Source organism: Melitaea cinxia, chromosome Z (assembly GCF_905220565.1).
Source record: "Melitaea cinxia chromosome Z, ilMelCinx1.1, whole genome shotgun sequence".
Classification (NCBI taxonomy): domain Eukaryota; kingdom Metazoa; phylum Arthropoda; class Insecta; order Lepidoptera; family Nymphalidae; genus Melitaea; species Melitaea cinxia.
Genome location: NC_059424.1, coordinates 9,807,590 through 9,828,832, shown reverse-complemented (window position 1 = coordinate 9,828,832; position 21,243 = coordinate 9,807,590). Strand labels below are relative to the sequence as shown.

The following is a 21,243-nucleotide window of genomic DNA, read 5'->3' as shown; positions in this document are numbered from 1 at the left end:
TTTTTTTTATAAATACATATAAAGACATATATCACACCTAGACTCGAAGCGGGAATCGAACCCACAACCTGCTGAGCAGAAAGCAGGCTCACTGCACACTGAGCCAACGCGGTACTATTTAGTACTATATGTATAAGGCGGTTAGACTTTCGTTCAAGTATAATAATTATTCATAGAATCCCAGTTTTATTTATGATCCAGAAACAATTTTGTTTAAAAAATGAACTATTTAACAATATAAAAATTATTAAACTATTAACAATATAAAAACGAATTGGTAATAATATGATCTTTTTATTTCCAAAGTTAGAGTGCGCGAAGAGTTTTACTTTAATTTGTGATAATGTGTGTATGAACAAATTAAAAAAAAATTGCTTTCCAATTACAGATTGCAAGTGCTGATATATAATAACTTATAACAAATAGTTCGATTATATTAAACTAAATTGTCTAAAGATAAATTGATACTGACACAAAAATAATTTTTTCTGTTCCAGATTTAAAAATGAAATAATCAAACGTCACTTTCGTCAAAATCTTAAAATCTTTGCAATACACAGAAGATCTATAAAACGTTATTTCTTTGTTCCACATTAACATCAGCTACTTGTGAGTATTTAAGTATCATTTGAAATGTATACTCGGGCAAACAATTTATTAAAAATTAAAAAAAAAAAAAATTCTTTTGTACAAATATATACATTTTATTTTTACAGACTTCACAATGGGTTGTATGTTGAGAAGTGATATGATGACTTTTTGTGATATTTACCTTCAACCCGAAACTGCATTCGAAATAGTATCTCAGTTGGGCGAGATGGGTTGCGCTCAATTCGTAGATGTACGTGTGGTCATCCTTATTTTTATAATTACTTTAATTTCATAATCAAATATCGAGACAATTGAGGAATGAATTGGTATGATGTAACAATAATATCACTTTGGTAAAAGGTCATATAGTATAATAATTTGCAGCGTCACGGTGCGTTGCCTTAGGACTTTAATTCGACAAAGATGAAGCATGACTTTTTCATAATTTCGCGCACAATTATGTCACGTCACTTTGTCTTGTCACGGATAATTAGGACAGTATATAACTTCATTCAATGTTAAAACACTATAATTCAACAATAGCTTTTGTTGTTTAAATTTTGCGCTAGCAATTAATCGTCTCGTATTGAAGTTTGGATGTTTTCCATTAGATCGTGTGAAAACTTACATAAAACTATGTACGATATTATTTTTGTGTTACCCACACATTAGGAATCCTAAACATTTTTGAATATCATATCAACCCGCAGATCGAAATTTTTGTTATGATGATTTTATTTTTGGTTTAAGCGAACTACGCCACGCCACATAGACGGCGCCACGGTTCGCTTAAACCAAAAATAAAATAATCATATCAAAAATTTCGATCTAGCGGGTACATCGTTCCATAGCTTAATTGGCTAGAGCACCGAAACGGTCAATCGGAGATGCAGGTTCGATCCCCGCTGGAACGGTCAATTTTTGATATGATATTCAAAATTGTTTATATAAAACTGTTTCAAAGGATTCAAAAAAATAACCATCAAATTCAGCTCAATATTCATCAAAATTGAGTGTCCCTTGAGAGTTTTGAAAACTAGTGTCTATAGCGAGTGTTTAGTCTATGAAAACCCACTTTCAGTCAGTGTAAACTTTTTGTTTTAAAATAAAAATCTCATAGGGAATGCGCGCGTACAAATGCACGCGTAAAACACGTCTAACTTTAGTTAACATTTCATTTGTCCGTCGCAGGTTTTATAGTACTTTTTATGTCTGGCCGATTTATCACTTTATTTCATTTTACACCTGTATTGAAGTTGGAATTTTAAAGGCGTCGTTTAAGGCTATTTTACTTTTTTGTACATATTAATTAAACTTTGTTAATTTAAATGTAAAGCTTTTAACTTTGTTTTTGTGTATGATTGGACACAAAACTTTAATAGGATGATACTAAAAACAATGCTATAAAAATGTGTCCATAGTACTTCAATTTTTAATAATTTCAAATTTCAATTTCAATTGAAATCAATATTTGACTAAATCATTCAATTGTATTCTAATATATAAAATTCTCGTGTCACAGTTTTCGTTGCCATACTCCTCCGAAACGGTTTGACCGATTTTGATGAAATTTTTTGTGCTTATCCGGTATCTATGAGAATCGGCCAACATCTATTTTTCATCCCCCTATGTTAGGGGTAGTCCACCCCTAAATTTTTTTTTTAGACAAAATTTTTAATTTCTATTTTTTTATGATACAACATTAAAAAATACATACAACCCTAAATTTTCAACCCTCTACCATCAACCCCTATTTTTAATAGCGTTTAGCGGCAAGACAACGATTGCCGGGTCAGCTAGTTTATTATATAAATGTTTGACAGTCCTAATATTGTACATCATAATACATATAGTTCATCAGAATTCAACTTGGATTAATATACGAGATTGAATGTGTATTTGCAAACAGCAGCTACCTATTTAGTAACATGCCTTACATAACGTGTTTAATTTACCTGCTGTATCAATATAAATACATCTAATTAAACCTATAGATGACACCCGATGTGAAGCCGTTTCAAAGGAACTATGTTACCGAGCTATGCAGATGTGCTGAAATGGAACGCAAGCTCCTTTATATGGAAGGAGAGATGCAGAAAGACAAGATCAGTATTGTTGAATACAATTCCATGGAGCCAAAAGCGTTACCGCTCCATGAAACAACCTCTTTGGAAGTAAGTCATATAATAAGGTTTCAATTATGTTCTTAAATGCAAAAATCTCAAAAACGTAATATATATTTTCTTTTATAGAATGTTCTTGAAAAATGGGAAAACGACGTTTTAAATATGTCAGACAATCAGACGACCCTATTAAAGAACTATTTAGAGTTGACTGAAATGAGTTACGTGTTAAATCATATTGGCCCGATGTTGGGTGAATCTGATAAAGCCGAGGATATATTCGGAAAGTAATGTTATTTTTATTATGTTTATCAAGATTTTATAAATTTTTATTAGTATCGTAAAAGGGTAGTTTTGATTTCACAAGATGTGTACTCAAAGTATAGTTATTATTTATACATGTAAAATTAATCTTAGTTTCGTCGGTTTCGCCATAACTTGAGAACAACACCCAATCACCCACACTTTTTTAAAAGTTTTTAATATTTTGTAACGTCGGAAAAATTCAAAAAATACCGATTACTTAAACTTTTTGCGTGTGCCAGTTTGCAAGACAGGAAAACATTGGTTTGGTCCTCTTGTTTAAAATAAAGTAAAAACGTTAATATTTAAATTAAATAAATACTTCAACACTCAACCGCCCTCAGTAGAATTTCCTTCTGTGCCGGGATTCCGGAAACATACAAAATAAATAAGCACAAATGCTAAGACCGCGACAAATCCCTATCAACCCCTTATCCCCATCCTTAAAAACCTATACGGCCAATACAATGTTTGTTATGTGCGGGGATCGAACCCGCGACCGCTAGCGCAACAGACAGCGCTGTAACCGCTGCGCCACCGCACGTCAATAAAATAAAAATGAAAATATTTTTTAGGGCAGCAGGCGGTGACACAGGTTTCCTGGGTAGGCTCTTTGTTATAACAGGGGTAGTGAAACGCAGTCGAAGCTTTCCTTTCGAGATGATGATGTGGAGAGTCTCTCATGGTAATATCTATTATCGACGTGCTTCCCAAGATGCCATACTACAAGATCCTAACACGGTAAGATTTATGTTAACTTATAGCAACTGATTGTTCATGTTCATTTTATTAAATTTCAAAAATAATACATGACAAAAGATAGAATTAAGTAACGTGATTAAGCTTAAGTATAAATCAATTCTGGGCTGTAAATCCTAGGTGGCCCTTGTCCGTTATACAAAAATAGCAGGTACATAAAATTATATAATAACTGTGTTCCACGAAGTCTATTAGGTTGGTTTCATAGTATTGGAATTTATGAGATAATTTAATAGAAAGACTAATGAGGAAACTGTTAGTATAGGGCCACAGTCTATAAAGTTATTACATGAAGCTTCCTTTGAAATTCAATTATGTATTAATTGAACATCGTCTACCTTCGACGTGATACATAATATGCTATAAATAACTTTGCAATATTCTGTTATGGAAAAGTCACTTTGTCATTTGAAAACTGTTTTTTGAGGTCCTCTAGAAGTACTCGTTGCCATACATTTTATTTTTTTATAAAAAGACAGCCATCATTTTGCATTTTACTCATGTGTACAACTTTTTGGATTAATGTTAATAACGTTTTGTTTAATAACAATATAATATTAGTAATTTTGACGAGCCAGTTGGCGCAGTATGTAGTGGCCCCTGCTCTCTGTACCGCCAGTTGCGGGTTTGATTCCTACCTTAGTCTGGGTGTAATATGTGAATTTAAATATTTATATTCGTATTATTTCTATGAAAAGACAACGCGTTAGCGCAGCGGTAATAGCACTGGTTGTTGCGCTGGCGGTCGCGGGTTCGATTCCCGCTCACGACAAACATTTGTATCGACCATATAGATGTTAGACGTGGTCTGGGCGTTGTGTTTGTGTATTGTATGTGTTTCCGGACCCTCACACAGGAGAAAAGCTTACTGAGGGATCCGTTGAGTGTGAAGCGTTTATTAATTCTTATTCTTAATTCTTAATTCTTAATTCTTAATTCTTGTGTACACTTATTAAAAAAATACTTTGCTATAACAATAGGCTGTTACCTGTAACACAAGCATTAAGTTGCTTAAGACGGAAACAATGATGGCCGTGTGTTTATGTTATAATATATATCTTATATATAAAATTCTCGTGTCACAATGTTTTGAAAGCGTTAATCACATATATTGCAAAACAAAGTTTGCGGGGTCAGCTAGTGATATATACAATTTTGATCTCCAATAAATACTCAAGCCAGTCAATATCCTACACTCAAGGTAGCTAACTCATATACAGGTAACTTGATATGTTACTAACTATTATTTACTAAAAGTTTTTCCTCGTGATAAAACTAAAGATAGTATTTAATTTACTTAATAAACCATTACTGTGCGAATAAGAACTTAAGTATCTACAGTAACACTTAAAATTTCGATGATACTATGCCCCTGAATCTTGGAATATAGATATGCCATTGGGAACTTTCTTGAAGGTCCTTAAATACATTAAACTATAAAAATTAGAATTGGTGTATTAAAGATATAAATTAGGTATTAGTATGTATTTCAATTGAATTGTCTCGCGTAAAAGACTTATTTAAAAACGTTTTTACCAAATTTATAGCGTAACACTTCAGCCTGTACACGTAGTAGAAGGATCAAAGCTTAGTGCATCACGCTGCTCCAATGAGGGTTGGCGGATTTATTCCCTACTATGACTAACGATCGATAAGAAGTGTATATGATAACAATCGTGAGCGACGGCTTGACGTGCTCTTCGAGGCACGGTGGGGAGACCCGCAAGGACTGCACAAACACCCAGACCACGGCAAAGATCTGTTTAACCAATACAAATCTTTGTCATATGCGGGGATCGAACCCGCAACCGCCAGCGCAACAGCCATAAACCAGTGCTGTGGCCGTTGTGCCAACGCGTCGTCGAATTTTCAGGCGTTATATGGTAATCTAATATATAAAATTCTCGTGTCGCGGTGTTTGTAGTTAAACTCCTCCGAAACGGGTTGACCGATTCTCATGAAATTTTGTGTGCATATTGGGTAGGTCTGAGAATCGAACAACATCTATTTTTCATCCCCCTAAATGTTAAAGGTAGTCCACCCCTAATTTTTTTTTTTAATTTTTAGATAAATTATTTATTCTTTATTTTATTATGATTTGGCGTTGAAAAATACATACAACCCTAAATTTTCACCCTTCTACCACCGACCCCTATTTTTAAATAGCGTTTAGCGGCAAGACAACGTTTGCCGAGTCAGCTAGCAACTATATAATGTATAATATCTCTATAAAATATATGTACCTATAATTTATGGAAACATACAATCTGACGTTCACCCGGAGCGTAATTCGATATTGGAGTGTGTTATCACACTCTCCATTTTTACGTGTTTATGAATAATATAACATACCTATTGCTAAGCTTACCTTTAGGGTATAAAGGAACATATAAAACAACTTGTATTTTAATCAAAAATTATTAAGTACCTCTTTTATCTCTAAACATTTCCATTGCGTCTGAACTTTCTCCCAGTGACTTGTAATTTAGTTATTGACTGATTGACCGCATGAGACTGAATGAATAAGAGGTAATCAGATGTGGATATTATTATTGCATTTTTATGCTGAGTGGCTACGACATTAAATAATATAGCCATCCCCTCTCTTCCCGTGGGTGTCGTAAGAGGCTAAAGAATAACACAGTTCCACTACCACCTTGGAACTTGTAAAGCCGACGAACTGGTGGCTTTGAAATATACAGCCCAAAGACGGGCAGCAGCGTCTTAGGTATGACAAAGCCAGCCCTGCGGTCACCAAACCGCCTGCCCAGCGTGGTGACTATGGGCAACACACATGAGTTCATGCCATTTTTGGCGAGAACTTGTGGAGGCTAATGTCCAGCAGTGGACTGCAATAGGCTGAAATGATGATGATGATGATGATGATGAGATGGATGTAGGAATTTTAATATTTACATTTGTGTGAATATAATTATGATAGTTATCTAGGTACATCAATACGAGATATCATTTATATATAATATGGGTAATGTTGCAAGTGCAAATAAAACCAAACAATATTATGGAATCAAAATCTAGGTTATAAGATATAATCTGTTCTCATAAAGAGGATTCATCAATTACAAGAGAACATAAAGATAAGAAGCATTAAATCGTTATAATTGTTACCGTACTTACACTTGTAAATGAAAAAAGGCACTTTAATTTTGAAAAATAGACATAACAGGAGAGTTGGCAAATTTAAGTTTGTTTTGATAGGATGGTAAAATAACAAAACACAGTTAAAAAAATAACAAATTACCCACCCACATACACGGCACAGTCTATTGTAGCATGATAAAACAGAAATTAGTATTATTATTTTTTTGATAAATCCATCTTCTAATTTTGTGAAGACTAAATTGAAACGACGAATGTGGGATTGGGAAGATAATCCTTTCCAATTATTTTGCAAGTTACAATTTCATGTAATGTAATATAATATTTCTATTTATCAAGATTCAGCACTTTGTTAGCCATGGTTTCCATATGTTAGCTGTTTGAAATTGACAGGGTCAAGATATTCGGAAAGTAGCTTTTTTGGCTATCTGTCAAGGCGAGCAGCTTAGTGCTCGACTAGAAAAAGTCTGCAGCGGGTTTCATGTCAACCTATATTCTTGTCCAGAGTCTTTTAACGAAAGGATGGATATGATGGTGCAATTAGACTTGAGGATCGCTGATTTGGAAAAAGTTAGTATTTCGTTAGGTACTAACCCAAACTACCTCAGAATTTACTGTAGTTTAGTAATACAAAAGGAGTAGTAGTAGTTGAAAATAAAGTTAGTTATTAAAATTTGAGGTTACGCTTGACTTGTTCAAAAATGACGATGAGATAATTTAACTTGAACTTGTATAGTTAGGAATAGGAAGTATGAAAATGAGCGCTGAAAAGTCTTTATTACGTATTTTATTTCTTGAAATCCTATATCATACAATTAAAATGAGGTCTGTTTTGTTTTTTCCTAAATATAAATAGTTTATCGTAAGAAAAACATTTAAAATTGAAAGTTCTAGTAACTAATTTGTGACTATGTAAGATCTAGGTCAACGTTAATGAAGCAAATGATTCTATTCAATTCTCTGCTTCAGCAGTGAATCTAAAAAGAAAATTTTGACAATTATAATTATTTCGTTAGACGTCATGATTATGTGAATTAATAATGTTGCCACAAAATGACCTTGTTTTTTTCATATCCGTATTTAAGTCAGCCTGTAAACCTTTCCGTGTAATATTTTTATTACACTTAACATTGGTTTAAAAGGTTTTAAAGGAGATTACCGACATTAGAACTATTTTTAACCAACTTCAAAAAAGGAGGAGGTTACTCAATTCGACCATACATATATATATTATTTTTATGAATGTTCGAGGATAACTTCATCGTTTATGAACCGATTTTGATGATTTTTTTTTGTTGGAAAGTTCTTAGTCTTAAGTATGTACCATGATAAGGAAACCAGGATTTGATGATAGGTTCCCAGATAAATCGAGGGCAACCCTCGAAAGTCCGCATAACTTTTTACTGGGTTTTCCGATTTTGATGATTAATTTAATCGAAAGCCAATGTTTATCATGTCATGGACTAATCTTTGATAACGCGTATTTACTTGACTATTTTTTCGTCTACGTACGTTGTATTACTTGTCGATGTAATTGAAGTTGGTTTTTTTCGTTTGCTGGCAAACACAATTATAACCTATAAGCAATATTATCTTTGTTCAGGTAATGAAAAAAACTAAATACTATAGATGTAAAGCCCTTCGAACTGTTAGCAAGCAATGGGATCCGTGGATGGTACAAATAAAAAAATCAAAGGCTATCTACCACACAATGAATATGTTTACCTTGGATATAACGAGAAAATGTCTAATTGGCCAATGCTGGGTGCCCGATCTGGATTTACCAAGAGTTGAAGATGTTTTGACACGTGTTTCGGTAACGTACATTGTATACGAACATTGAGAAAAAAGAAAATAGAGAATTTTTACAAACGTATAATGTTTATAAAGAGATTTTTTAACTTTAGTTTTGTTTGTTTTTAGGAAAACGCTGGAACGAACGTAGAATCCTTTTTATTGAAATCTAACGATGCTGACGAACCACCTACCTATCATCGCACCAATAAATTTACAAGAGGTTTCCAAGCACTTATTAACGCCTATGGTGATTCGACGTACAGGGAACTAAATCCAGGTGCCATACGAATCGTTTATAGTAGTTTAGTAGTCAAAAAGTAGTAGGAGTAGTAGTAGAAAATAATAATAATAACAATAATAATACGATAACGTTGATATATAGAGTATTGAAACTGGCCGTTAGTGATTGAAGGTTCACCGCTTTCGAAATGTTTGTGTGACCCATAAAATTATATATTCAATGCTAATATTATATATACATACATATACATAACCATAAATAATATTCGAATTTTTATGTTGTCCTGTGTAGCTTTGTATAACTAACTGGTCTGTAATCATTCGTTTTCCCTCACAGGTCTTTATACAATAATAACTTTTCCGTTTTTGTTCGCATTAATGTTCGGTGACGTATGTCACGGGGTTATACTATTGGCTTTCGCTGGCTGGATGATCTCAGTCGAAAAGGAAAACATGAATAAAACATCGAAAAATGAAATCTGGAATATTTTCTTCGGAGGTATTATTTTAATTTTAATGTAATTATTGTAGTAAGAAACTATCTTTATTGTTACTATCGACTACATATGAACAATCTTTTAATGGGCAATGTGTTACAAGTATTTTGTATAATTGTTTTAAGCAGATCTATTGACTCTATTTACGATAATGGTGTTACGTTAAGTAATTTTTGTTTATATAACCATAATGTTATAGCTATTGCTATATTGTTTGTTTACTAAAAAAAAATACGCTTTATGTAATGACAAAAAGTTGTTGGAATTATGTTCGCCTTTGGTACAATGAGTCAAAGTCAAAACCACAATGAGTTAAAATTTCATATTTGGCCATTGCTTCTATCTATGTTGGAAGCACGCGCTGAAAAACTTTTATCCTTTATAAAATCAAAGTTTCTGGCTATGATGACACTAAAACAGCATTTTATGTATCAAGACACAAAATGCAAAAAACGATTTATCGTAGGTTTTAACATCATAAACAAGGTTTAGTTTTGGTCTAAATAGCTTGGAACTAGCCTCAGTCTACGACTGTTAGTCGCAGACAAAAAGATTGAGATACAGACGTAATTATAACAAAATATTTTGCTTGATAATATTGGAAAAAATAATAATTGTGATAGGAGACGAAAAACCAAGTTTTGTGAAGGATTCTTATGAATATTTATTTATTCAATTGTAATAAGTCAGTAAGCGTAACTATACGAAAAGCAGTGCTCAAATAATAGTTCTTCTATAGATTTTTTGTTTCTTTTGAAAATAAGCATGAAATTGAAATATTTTGAGGAGATTTCAATCTTTTGGAATTCAGTAGTTAAGTATACAACGTACTAGTTAGAGCTGTGTGGCAAGTATATTCGTATCTGTAATCTAATTTAATCTGAATAAAACGAAACCTTTGGTCCAACAGTCGTTCATTCCCAGCCTTAACAGCTTATTATAGTTTGTATTTAATTATCTTCTATATATATAAAATCGTTAGTCCTTGACTCATTACGAAATCTCAAAACCCCTGAACGCATATAGACGAAATTTGGCTAAGAGGTACTTGTAGTTTATAGTTTGTACGGGTGCTAAGAATGGATTTTTTAATAGGGCCGGATTAAATGGGTTTAAGAGTTTTCAAAAGTTTTTATGGAAGTCAATCAATCTTCAATTTTTGTGCTATCAACTTGAAATTTAGCAGGCAAAAAACTAATTATCTATCTATAAATATGTTTCTCATCATCACATTACATCATCATTTAAGAAACCGACCGATGGCGGAATAGACATCCAACTGCTGGCTTTGAAGTACAAAAGCCGAAGGCAGGCAGCAGCGTTTTCGGTGTTACAAACAACCTTGCGGTTACCAACCCGTCTGCCTAACGTGGTACGGGCAAGACACATGAGTTCACGCCATTTTTGGCGAAAAATTGTGGAGACCTATATCCAGCAGTGGACTGCGATAGGCTCAAGTAATGATGATGATGATTATGATGATGATGACATTACTTTAGCCCGTCTTTATTATTATTATCGATTTTTATGTGAGCAAAACCGCCAGCGATTGTTAGTTTTAATATAAATGTTTTTACAGGGCGATACGTCATCCTAATGATGGGTATATTTACTCTCTATACTGGTTTTCTGTACAACGTATTTTTTTCTAAGTCAATTGTACTTACGACTCCGTATTGGAAGAATACTTACGATCTGAAGACAGTTGAAGAAAATCAATATATAACTTTAAATCCAGTTCTTGAAACGAATGCACCTTATGTATTTGGCGTGGATCCGGTTTGGGCGGTAACAATATTTTTAAATTTAGTGTTTATTGTTACCTAAATTTCAATAGGACATGTTTTCTAATTAATTTCAAAAATTGAAAAAAAAAAATCGTAAACAGTGCTTACATATTTTTTTCGCGTGTATGCTTATAAACATCAAACATCGCGGTAAAAGAATACGTAAAATATTTTAGTAAATGTACCTAAAAATACATGAAAGAATCGGAAACGGTATTTCAGTTTTTTTTTTTAAGTTAATTATAATATTTTTTTTTCAAAAATATTAACTTTTGCCAAAAAAAAGGACGTTACCCTAATAATATCCTGTCAAACAAATATTAAAATAATATTTATATAATTAATAAATATCAAAATATATTTCTATATATAGCGTCTTCGCTGCGACAAAGCCAGCCCTGCGGTTTCCAACCCGCCTGCCCAGCGTGGTGACTATGGACAACACACATGAGTTTGCGCCATTTTTAGCGCGAACTTGTGGAGGCTAATGTCCAGCAGTGGACTGCGATAGGGTGAAGTGATGATCAAAATACATTTTTATTTATTAACTATTATTTAATTATATTTTATTTTCACGTTGGCGCAACGGTTACAGCCATGGATTGTACTTGTTGCGCTGGCGGTTGCGGGTTCGATCCCCGCACATGACAAACATTTGTATTGGCCAAACAAGTGTTTGCTGTAGTCTGGGTGTTTGTGCAGTCCTTGTGGGTCTCCCCACTGTGCCTCAGAGAGCACGTTAAGCCGTCGATCCCGGCTGTTATCATGTACACCTGATAGCGATCGTTACTCATAGTAGGGAATATATCCGCCAACCCGCATTGGAGCAGCGTGGTGGATTAAGCTCTGATCCTTCTCCTACATGGGGAAAGAGGATTATGCCCAGTAGTGGGATATTACAGGCTGAAGCGTAGTAATTATATTTTAATATATATTAAAATACATTTAAAAAAATTTCGCAGCTGGCTAAAAATAAAATTATGTACTTAAATTCCTTGAAAATGAAAATGTCAATTATAATCGGTATTGTGCACATGATGTTCGGTTTATGTTTAAGTCTCTTCAATCACACGTAAGTAGCTCATTGAATTTACATTTTTGTATGTAACTTGACTGCGTTTAAACGTGTATCGTAATATATATTTATAAAGGAAATAAATTATATTATAATAAATCATTATTTCCGGTTCGTTACGTAACTGTGCATATAAAATGTTTTTATTGCAGATATTTTAAAAGGTATTATGCCATTTATTTGCAATTTATTCCACAAGTGCTATTTCTGGCGTGCCTTTTTATGTGGCTGGTCATACTAATTTACATGAAATGGTTTATGTTCAGTGGAAAATACGGTAAATAGTAAATAAATTTGCTTGCAACACATGTATAGATTGCAAAACTAATATTAAATGAAGTTTGCCAGCGTTTATAAATATACACTAGCTGTGGCGGCGACTTCGTTTGCGTGGAATTTAAAAAAAAAAATTATTCAGTTCGCAGAGTTATAAAATAAATAGATTTCTAAAATAAAAGTAGCCTAAGTTACTTCTTATTATATCATCTATCTGCCAGTGAAAGTCCCGTTAAAATCGATCTAGCCGTTTTGGAGATTAGCCGGAACAAAAAGACAGCGAGACAGACGGACAGACAGACGACAGACAAAAATCGTAAAAAAATATTATTTTGGTATATGTACCGTGTATACATCAATATATGCATTTAGTAAAAAGTGATTATTTTAATGTAACAAACAGACACTCCAATTTTATTTATTTGAATAGATATAGGATATATGTATAATGTTACGTTTTATTTCCTTACTATCTGTGCCCGTAACTTCGTCGGCGTGGAATTTAACAAAAAAGTTTTAGTTCAGTTCGCAGGGTTATAAAATAAATAAATTTGTAAAATAAGTACAGCCTTCGTTACTACATCAGCTATCTGTCACTGAAAATCCCGTCAAAATCAGTCCAGCCGTTTCAGAGATTAGTCAGAACAAACAAACAGACAGACAGACAAAAATTGTAAGAAATGTTATTATTGTATATGTACCGTGTCATACCGTGTACACGTGTTACATCCATATAAATTTAGTAAAAAAAGCGGATTTTTAACATTACTAACAGACACTCCAATTTTATTTATTTGTATAGATTATATTGTAATATAATTCTTTTTTTCAGTTGATGTTAAAAGAGGGGCAGGTTGCTCTCCTTTGATTTTGATTTTGTTTATTGACATGGTTTTACTGTCTACTTCGAAACCTGTGGAGGAAGATTGCGACGCCTACATGTTTGCGAGTCAAGAAAAACTTCAGCGACTGCTAGTTGTAATAGCAGTTATTTGTGTTCCAATTATTTTGTTTGGAACACCCGTCTATTTGAACAAAGTTTACAAGAAGAAAAAGGAAGAAGCATTGGTGAGAACAATACCTTTCCTCTTAAAATAATAATAATAACTTCACAAGGGCTTTTCGTACGTAAGCCAACTCATGTTTCATAGTTAAATATGTAGGCACCAGGTTTCGTTAAACCATTATTCGTCCGATCCTGATGTACGGTTGTGAGGCTTGGACACTTACGCTCAGAAAGGAGAATATGCTTCTCGTTATGGAAAGGAAAATTTACCACAAGATCCGAAGACCAACTAAAAGTCAAGACGGCAGCTGTTGAATAAAAATTAATGCTGGAATTGCAGACCTGGTGTCTGAGCCAAATATGTGGTGGCTCGGACATGTCGAACGCATGGGGGAGCATCGAGCAGTTAAGAGAGCTCATCTGGATCGACCAGCTGGACGTAAACCAGTGGGTTGCCCCAGATTCTGCTGGAGGGACGATGTTGAAGTAGACTTGAGTGAGATCCAAATCAATAATTAGCGGGAAATCGCGCAAGATCGTGCGAAGTCGAGAAATCTTGTTTCGGAGGCCAAGACTCACTTCGGGTCACTGAGCCAGATGAGTTAGTTAGGTTTTGTTACGTTGGTTAAAAAGTGCAATTGTTTGACTTTATATTAAAAACAGCTTGTCTTCGTAATTCGTGGTGTATGTTTACGAACTGTTGAATGACGTGAAATGGGATACATAGAATAACTGTGTTTTGTTTTGTCAAATTTCTTTTTGTTTTTTGAGGCATTTCCAGGTGATCAGATAGTCACATTAAAAATACAAAATCGTATGTCTACGGTTTTATTAAAATGTTTTCAGATTTAATAATCAGGAAATTACTACTATGAGTAACGATCGTTATTTAGCTGTAATCGTTCAATTCCTAAAATTAGGAGCAGAATATTTCTTGCTGTTCCCTACCTTAATAAAATAATATGGTACCATTTCTAGGTATGAATCTTGTCCTTATAGGCTTACATCGTATCACATAGAGCAATGAAACTGTCACTTAAACAAAACATATCTGGTCATTAAAATTAATGTTATAAGTCACGATATTAAAAAAGAAGCTAAAGCTGTGTTATTGAAACATGAAACTCCAATGGGTTGGCAGATATATTTCCTACTATGAGTACCGATCGCTATTAGGTATCTGTATATGACAACAACCGGTACCAACGGCTTAACGTACACACTCCGAGGCACGGTAGGGAGAACTACTCGTACCAGAACTGCACAAACACCCAGACCACGGTAAACATCCGTATGGCCAATACAAATGTTTGTTATATGTAGGGATCTAACCCGCAACCGCTAGCGCAACAGCCACAAACCAGTTCTGTAACCGTTGCGCCAACCCATCGTCACATTTTCACAATTGATTCATTCTTAATTATTAGTTTTTACAATTACAACTAACTCCTTGTTGATTGCAGCAAACAAATAGTTAATTTTTAATTGTTCAACACTGTAATTTTTTCCTTTATCGTCGTCGTCGTCAGCTATCTGCCGGTAGAAGTCCTGTCAATCGGCCTAGCCGTTTCAGAGATTAGCCGGAACAAATAGACAGACTGACAGACAGACAAAAATTGTAAAATATGTTATTTGGGTATATGAACCGTGTATACATCCATATGAATTTAGTAAAAAAGTTATTTTAATATTACAAACAGACACTCCAATATTATTTATTTGTATAGATTATTTTTAGATGTTTATTTTTATATCACCAGAGTTGTTACACTATGTCATAAATAGCGGTTTGATTAGATACGGGGCATGTATGTCAACTCGTATAAATACGACCCCCATTAGCTATTCTGATTCATAATAGCATGTAAAAACAGCTTTATAACGTCTTCAGCTTTATAAGCAAGTCTACATATAAAGGAAGAAGAATAATTATATAGACACTACAATTATATTTTATATATATTATATTACTAGCTGACTCGGCGAACTTCGTATCGTCTAACAGTGACTTTTAAGTATTATCACAAATCTTTTGTATGGGAGTATAGAAAAGTGTTGTTTTTAGACTTTTTCAGAAATTTTGAATTTTTTTTTTTTTTAGAATTTTTCTCTCCTTAAGAACCATCCTCGTACTTCAAGGAATATTTTAAAAAAAGAATTAGCGAAATCGGTCCAACCGTTCTCGAGTTTTGCGCTTAGCAACACATTCAGCGACTCATTTTTATATTATAGATTACTGTTTTTCTTCTATTAAGTTTACATTTATTGTAAATATGTGAAAGAATTATATGAAAGATACAATGAATTTGTTACAGAAAAAAATAAGTCAATTTCGTAGATATCAAAGACGTGATTCGGATAAGCGGGCTGAGGAGAAAATATTAGCAGAAGTGGCTAAATATTCAGCATCGTTTGGCGAGCTGATGATACATCAAGCGGTGCACACCATAGAATTTGTTCTTAGTACCATTTCTCACACTGCTTCTTATCTTCGGCTGTGGGCATTATCGCTTGCTCATGAACGTACGAATTCAAATGTTGTGTTGTATTTATAATTAATTGGTCTAGTTGTTTTTTGGCTTTTTATAAGAAGTAAGAAAATGTATTAAAATTTAAGTCGGGACAAAAATTATTTAATTTAGCTTACTATAAACGGGTTTCAGCACAATATGTAATGGGCTTATGTAAGAATACTATTTATGTAGGTACCTGATACTTAACATGGCTGTAATTATTAATGTTCTAAACAGTATAAAATAATATCACTAATTTGTTTTGATAATACAAATTGTAATATATGTGTATACGTATACTTATTTATTATTTTTATGTGTAAGCATCAATCAAAAATGATTAATATCTGTTAATATTTGTTTGCAATATGATTTTAGAATTGTCGGAGATGTTGTGGGTAATGGTACTAGCAAAACTTGGTCTTCGGGATACTTCGATGGCTGGAGGGCCAAAGATTTTTGTTATATTTGCGATTTGGGCAGTATTCAGTCTTTCGATTTTGGTAGTGATGGAAGGATTATCGGCATTTCTTCATACTTTGCGACTGCACTGGTATTTTAATTAACTACTCAGTTTTTTTTATATTTCTATTTAAAACTGTAAAACATAACAAATGTAAATTTATCCGATCTATCAAATTTTAATTATTCATAGCGTATTACTTTGATGCATACCTATGCAGTGGGTGTATATGTAGTGTTGTATGTAAGAATCTTATTCTTAGTCCAGGTGAAAATGCTAGTCACTGAAAAATAATTTCACACCAGTACTGCTTTTATTTTACGCAGAGCCGAAATAAGTTATAAAAATATTCCTTATTTAATTTTATTTCACAGAGGTAAAACTGAAGCACGCTGTTAGACTTGAGTATTATTTTAAAATACAAAATCATAATAAAAGAGTTTGATTTTTTTTTCTCCATTTAACTTAAAAAGTGAAGATCATTTTCATGACCCTTTAGGGTAGAAATTTAAAAAATCATCATAATACCTCAAATATATATTTTGAACATGACGTAGTTGAAAAGTATGCTTCGTAAGCAAAACAAATAGTTTTTTTTTTTTTTTTTAATATAGGAATCGGGCTCAACTAAATAGTATTCCTGCCATTTTTCAATATTGTTGTACATATTTCATTAATAACTTTTTTTTCAGGGTCGAATTTATGAGTAAATTTTATACAGGCTCTGGTTATCCATTCAAACCGTTTAGCTTCAGAGCTTTACTGACTGGAGAGGGTAAAGATGACAAGTCTGAAGCCATGTGTAAAAAGAGACCGACGGCTTATTGATTACATTTCACTAAACTAATCAATTTGTCAATTTTTTTTCATTTAATGATATAAATACGTTAAGTTTTATCGTTAAGCTAAACATAGAAGTATTTTAAAAATTATGTTAATTCTTAACAATACAAATAAATGTTGTATTAGGAGTAATTTAGGATTTTACTTTTAAGTTATCTGAAACAGTGCGTACATGTTGCATATTTTCAATATTATCGAAAATAAAACTGAGTACCATTACAGCGAAGCTTTGTTATTTCTGTATATATTAAAATCCTATTCATATTTTATTTTAAATAAAACTAAGCCTGACTTAGTTTGATTATGAAAAATCATAATATACCTATTTGCATATAAATAGTTACTTTATCTGATCTATATACTTATTCTGATTTCTTTAATACTAATGTATTAATCTGCATTACCTTTGAAAAATTTAAATATCAGCTCATCCGTTTCTATTTAGTTATGTAATACGATAATAATAATAATAATAATAATATTTACGCTAGTATTTTAAGTAACGCCGCAAACAAAATGAGAGATGAGATAAATATAACAAAAGGCTAATTTTTAATGGTTACGTTTACGCTTCAGCCTGTAATATCCCACTACTGGGCATAAGCTTCTTTTCCCATGTAGAAGAAGGATCACAGCATAATCCAACACGCTGCTCCAATACGGTATAGCATGTATTTACTACTATGAGTAACGATCGCTATCAGATCTACACCTGTACATGACCGGGACCAACGGTTTAACGTGCTCTCCGAGGCACGGCGGGAGGCCCACAAGGACTGCTCAAACACCCAGACAACGGCAAACACCTGTATGGCGAATACAAATGTTTGTCATGTGCGGGGATCGAACGCGCAACCGCCAGCGCAACGGCCACAAATCAGTTCTGTAACCGTTGCGCAAACACGTCGTCATCGTCGTCATTTTAATGACTATACAATATATTTTTAACAATATAATATTTTTTATTAACAAAATATCATGATCTCGGTTACATGTTAGAAAATTGTATTCAGTTTATTCATCTTTCATTTGCGTTTTCATTCATTAGTATCAGAATATGCTGGCTGCTTCATAGCAGCATAGAGTACAAATCTCAGATCACACCCATTACCATCCATATCCATACATTACTTACAGATAAAATTAAAATATTTCTATTTTTTTTTAATTCCATCTAATTGGGTACGTCTGTGCACCCCTTTGAAACATTTCCCAGTCCCTATGTTTATTTGTCAAACACACATGTAAATATCTAGTCACGTATATTTGCTACACACCCACGAATACTTGTCGGTTCCCCAGGCGATTTGAGGTTTTGTTTCTCTTTGATTTTCATATTAAATTTTTTTGGCGTTGTTAACTAAATTACAGATACATTGATCAAAGTGCTATCAACTGTAACAGAACAGACTTTGCATATTTATGTCTATTTGTATTTAGATAGCACTCTAAAAGCTGAGGTTGACGGGACGTAATATTTTTCATTTCAGTCAATTGATTTGAATTTAACTGAATCAGCCTATAAACGTTCTACAGCTGAGTTAGAGGAATTTTCCCGTTAATATAGAAACTTCGATTCAGCCTGTAACATTCCACTGCTGGGCAAAGGCCTCTTGCTCCATGTGGGAAAAGGGTCGGAGCTTACTGGACCCCACGACACAAGGAATCCTAGTGTGAGGACCAGAGACACACTATTCTTTTTGTGACTAAATATAACTGATGTAATATGTGTTAACGTTATGTACTAACGTTTGAAAATACAAAGATTTATTATTTATTTATTTAATCCTTTACGCTACTTTACTGCGTACATCACAACACAGGGCATCGCATCTCGCTTTTGCGTCATCTATACAAACTCAAGACGATAACAACACATAGCAAAATTGTCTGCGGCGAATGCATTTAACCACAGCGTCCTGTCTCAATATCGAATCATCAAGACTTCGCTAGAGTACCTTCTTCGCGGTGCTCTCACAATTCAGTGAAAACTCAGCGAATAACATTATGAGAACTTAAATTTAGGTAAGAGATTATTTATTGTTCAAAGAGCACATGTTTACGAATTAATCGTTATAATATTAATTGTCACTCGGAGCACGGAGGAAGTGTGATCGTACCAGATCGTCGTTATTTGTTTTTCTTCGACGACGAAAAAACATTTTTCGCATTCATAATGTCGACAAAATGCCTGACGTCAAAATTGACGTTTGCTGTAGGATATTTTACATGAATACATTAGCGTCTTTTACATATAAAAAAATCGCTAGGTCGTTGACTTATCACGAAATCTCAAAAATCGCTGGACGCATAAAGATAAAATTTGGCAGGTTGGTAGTTTATATTTAGTAGACTTCTGTTAAAACAGACTTCGATAGGGTCGGATTAGAGGGGCTCTTACAAATTTTTTTAAAGACCTTCATTACTTACTCCCCCCTAATCCCCGCGGAGCTCTGGTCACTTACCACAGGAACTTCGAGGTACTTTTCGAGTCGGGCTGCTCATTTTTTGCAGATTTCGTACAGGATATTTTTTGCTGTACCCTACCTCATTTATTTTACTGTCAATATACTTATATATATTAATTACACATTATTTCTTAATAAAACGAATTCTTCATTTACAGTGTTAACGTTTAATTTCATTTTTCGTGCTACATATACTACAATTGTGATAGACGTCCCATAATACAACAGATTAGAAACAGAATTAAAAAAAAAAATCTTTTAAGTAAGGGTGTCAAACGAGGCTGGAAAATTTGTATTTGTCATATAATCCATATGTCCATCAATTTGAATTCGAATTTAGGATGAAACTTAATTTTTCCATTGTTGATTAAAAATGAATACATAAAGCATTTCAACAATAGTTGACAATCTAACCTTAAAGGGATAAAATAAGGATTGAAAGTATAAATGAGAATTTCGTCATTTTTAAAGCCGTAAACATAAAATTTTAGTTCTGGATTACTTATTACAAAAACAAGTGAACACGAATTTGAGTTTTTTGTAAAAATTATATGGGTGAAATTTGTGTGGAAATCCGCTATTTTTGAAGTTAGAAAGAGAACTTTCAAAATTTTCCATAGACGTTTACTCAGCATTTTAGAAATTACCCACATCAAAATGATTGTCGTTTCGCAAAAAAGTTGCGTCATATTTTGCATAAATGTTATTTTATCCTTTACTTTTAAAGCCCGTATTTATTTTAAGCAATACCTTGCTTAAAATAAATAATCAAATGTAAATTTTTTTTGTGTTGATGGAATTTTTGCGCCTCAATAAACATCTTAAACATTTTCCTGTCATATCGGAAGTAGAAATTTTAGAAGCATGAAATTTTATTTTTAGGGTTTTGGTTGCATCACTACATAGTATAAAACAAAGTCGCTTTCTCTGTCCCTGCTCATGTATGTACGCTTAGATCTTTAAAACTACGCAACGGATTTTGATGCAGTTTTTTTTAATAGATAGATTGATTCAAGAGGAAGGTTTATATGTATGATAACATCCATTAAATAGTGGAGAAATACTGTTATTTTTGAGTTTTCTAATGTTATGTCGTAAATAATTAATTTTTTTTCGCTTAAATTGCAAACGCAGGCTAAACCCTACGAGATTTATCAAAATAATGTACTAAGTATTGTACACATTGAAAAGGTCTACAGAAAACTCCGCGATGGTATATACCTATCTCTTATGGATATCCCACAATAACATTTTTTTGTCATTTACTTTTTACGACAAATAATGGCTAATTTTCGAAGCGATTTTAACCAATACAGCATTAATCCTTATCCAATTAAATACCTTAAATATGTTTTTTATTTAATATAGATCTATATGGCCCT

At 33.1% G+C, this 21,243-nt stretch overlaps 1 protein-coding gene across 1 annotated transcript; it reads left to right on the top strand.

The window, feature by feature from the left end:
• Nucleotides 1–724: 724 nt before the first annotated feature.
• LOC123668656 (V-type proton ATPase 116 kDa subunit a1-like) lies at nucleotides 725–17,614 on the top strand. Its single transcript, XM_045602367.1, has 15 exons — nucleotides 725–841; nucleotides 2,586–2,765; nucleotides 2,844–3,001; nucleotides 3,593–3,758; nucleotides 7,290–7,466; nucleotides 8,500–8,712; nucleotides 8,820–8,970; nucleotides 9,271–9,432; nucleotides 11,010–11,218; nucleotides 12,180–12,289; nucleotides 12,445–12,569; nucleotides 13,401–13,636; nucleotides 15,890–16,097; nucleotides 16,466–16,640; nucleotides 17,243–17,614. The coding sequence occupies exons 1-15, from the start codon at nucleotides 725–727 to the stop codon at nucleotides 17,376–17,378; spliced, it is 2,523 nt and encodes an 840-aa protein (XP_045458323.1). The 3' UTR covers nucleotides 17,379–17,614.
• The last annotated feature ends 3,629 nt before the right edge of the window (nucleotides 17,615–21,243 follow it).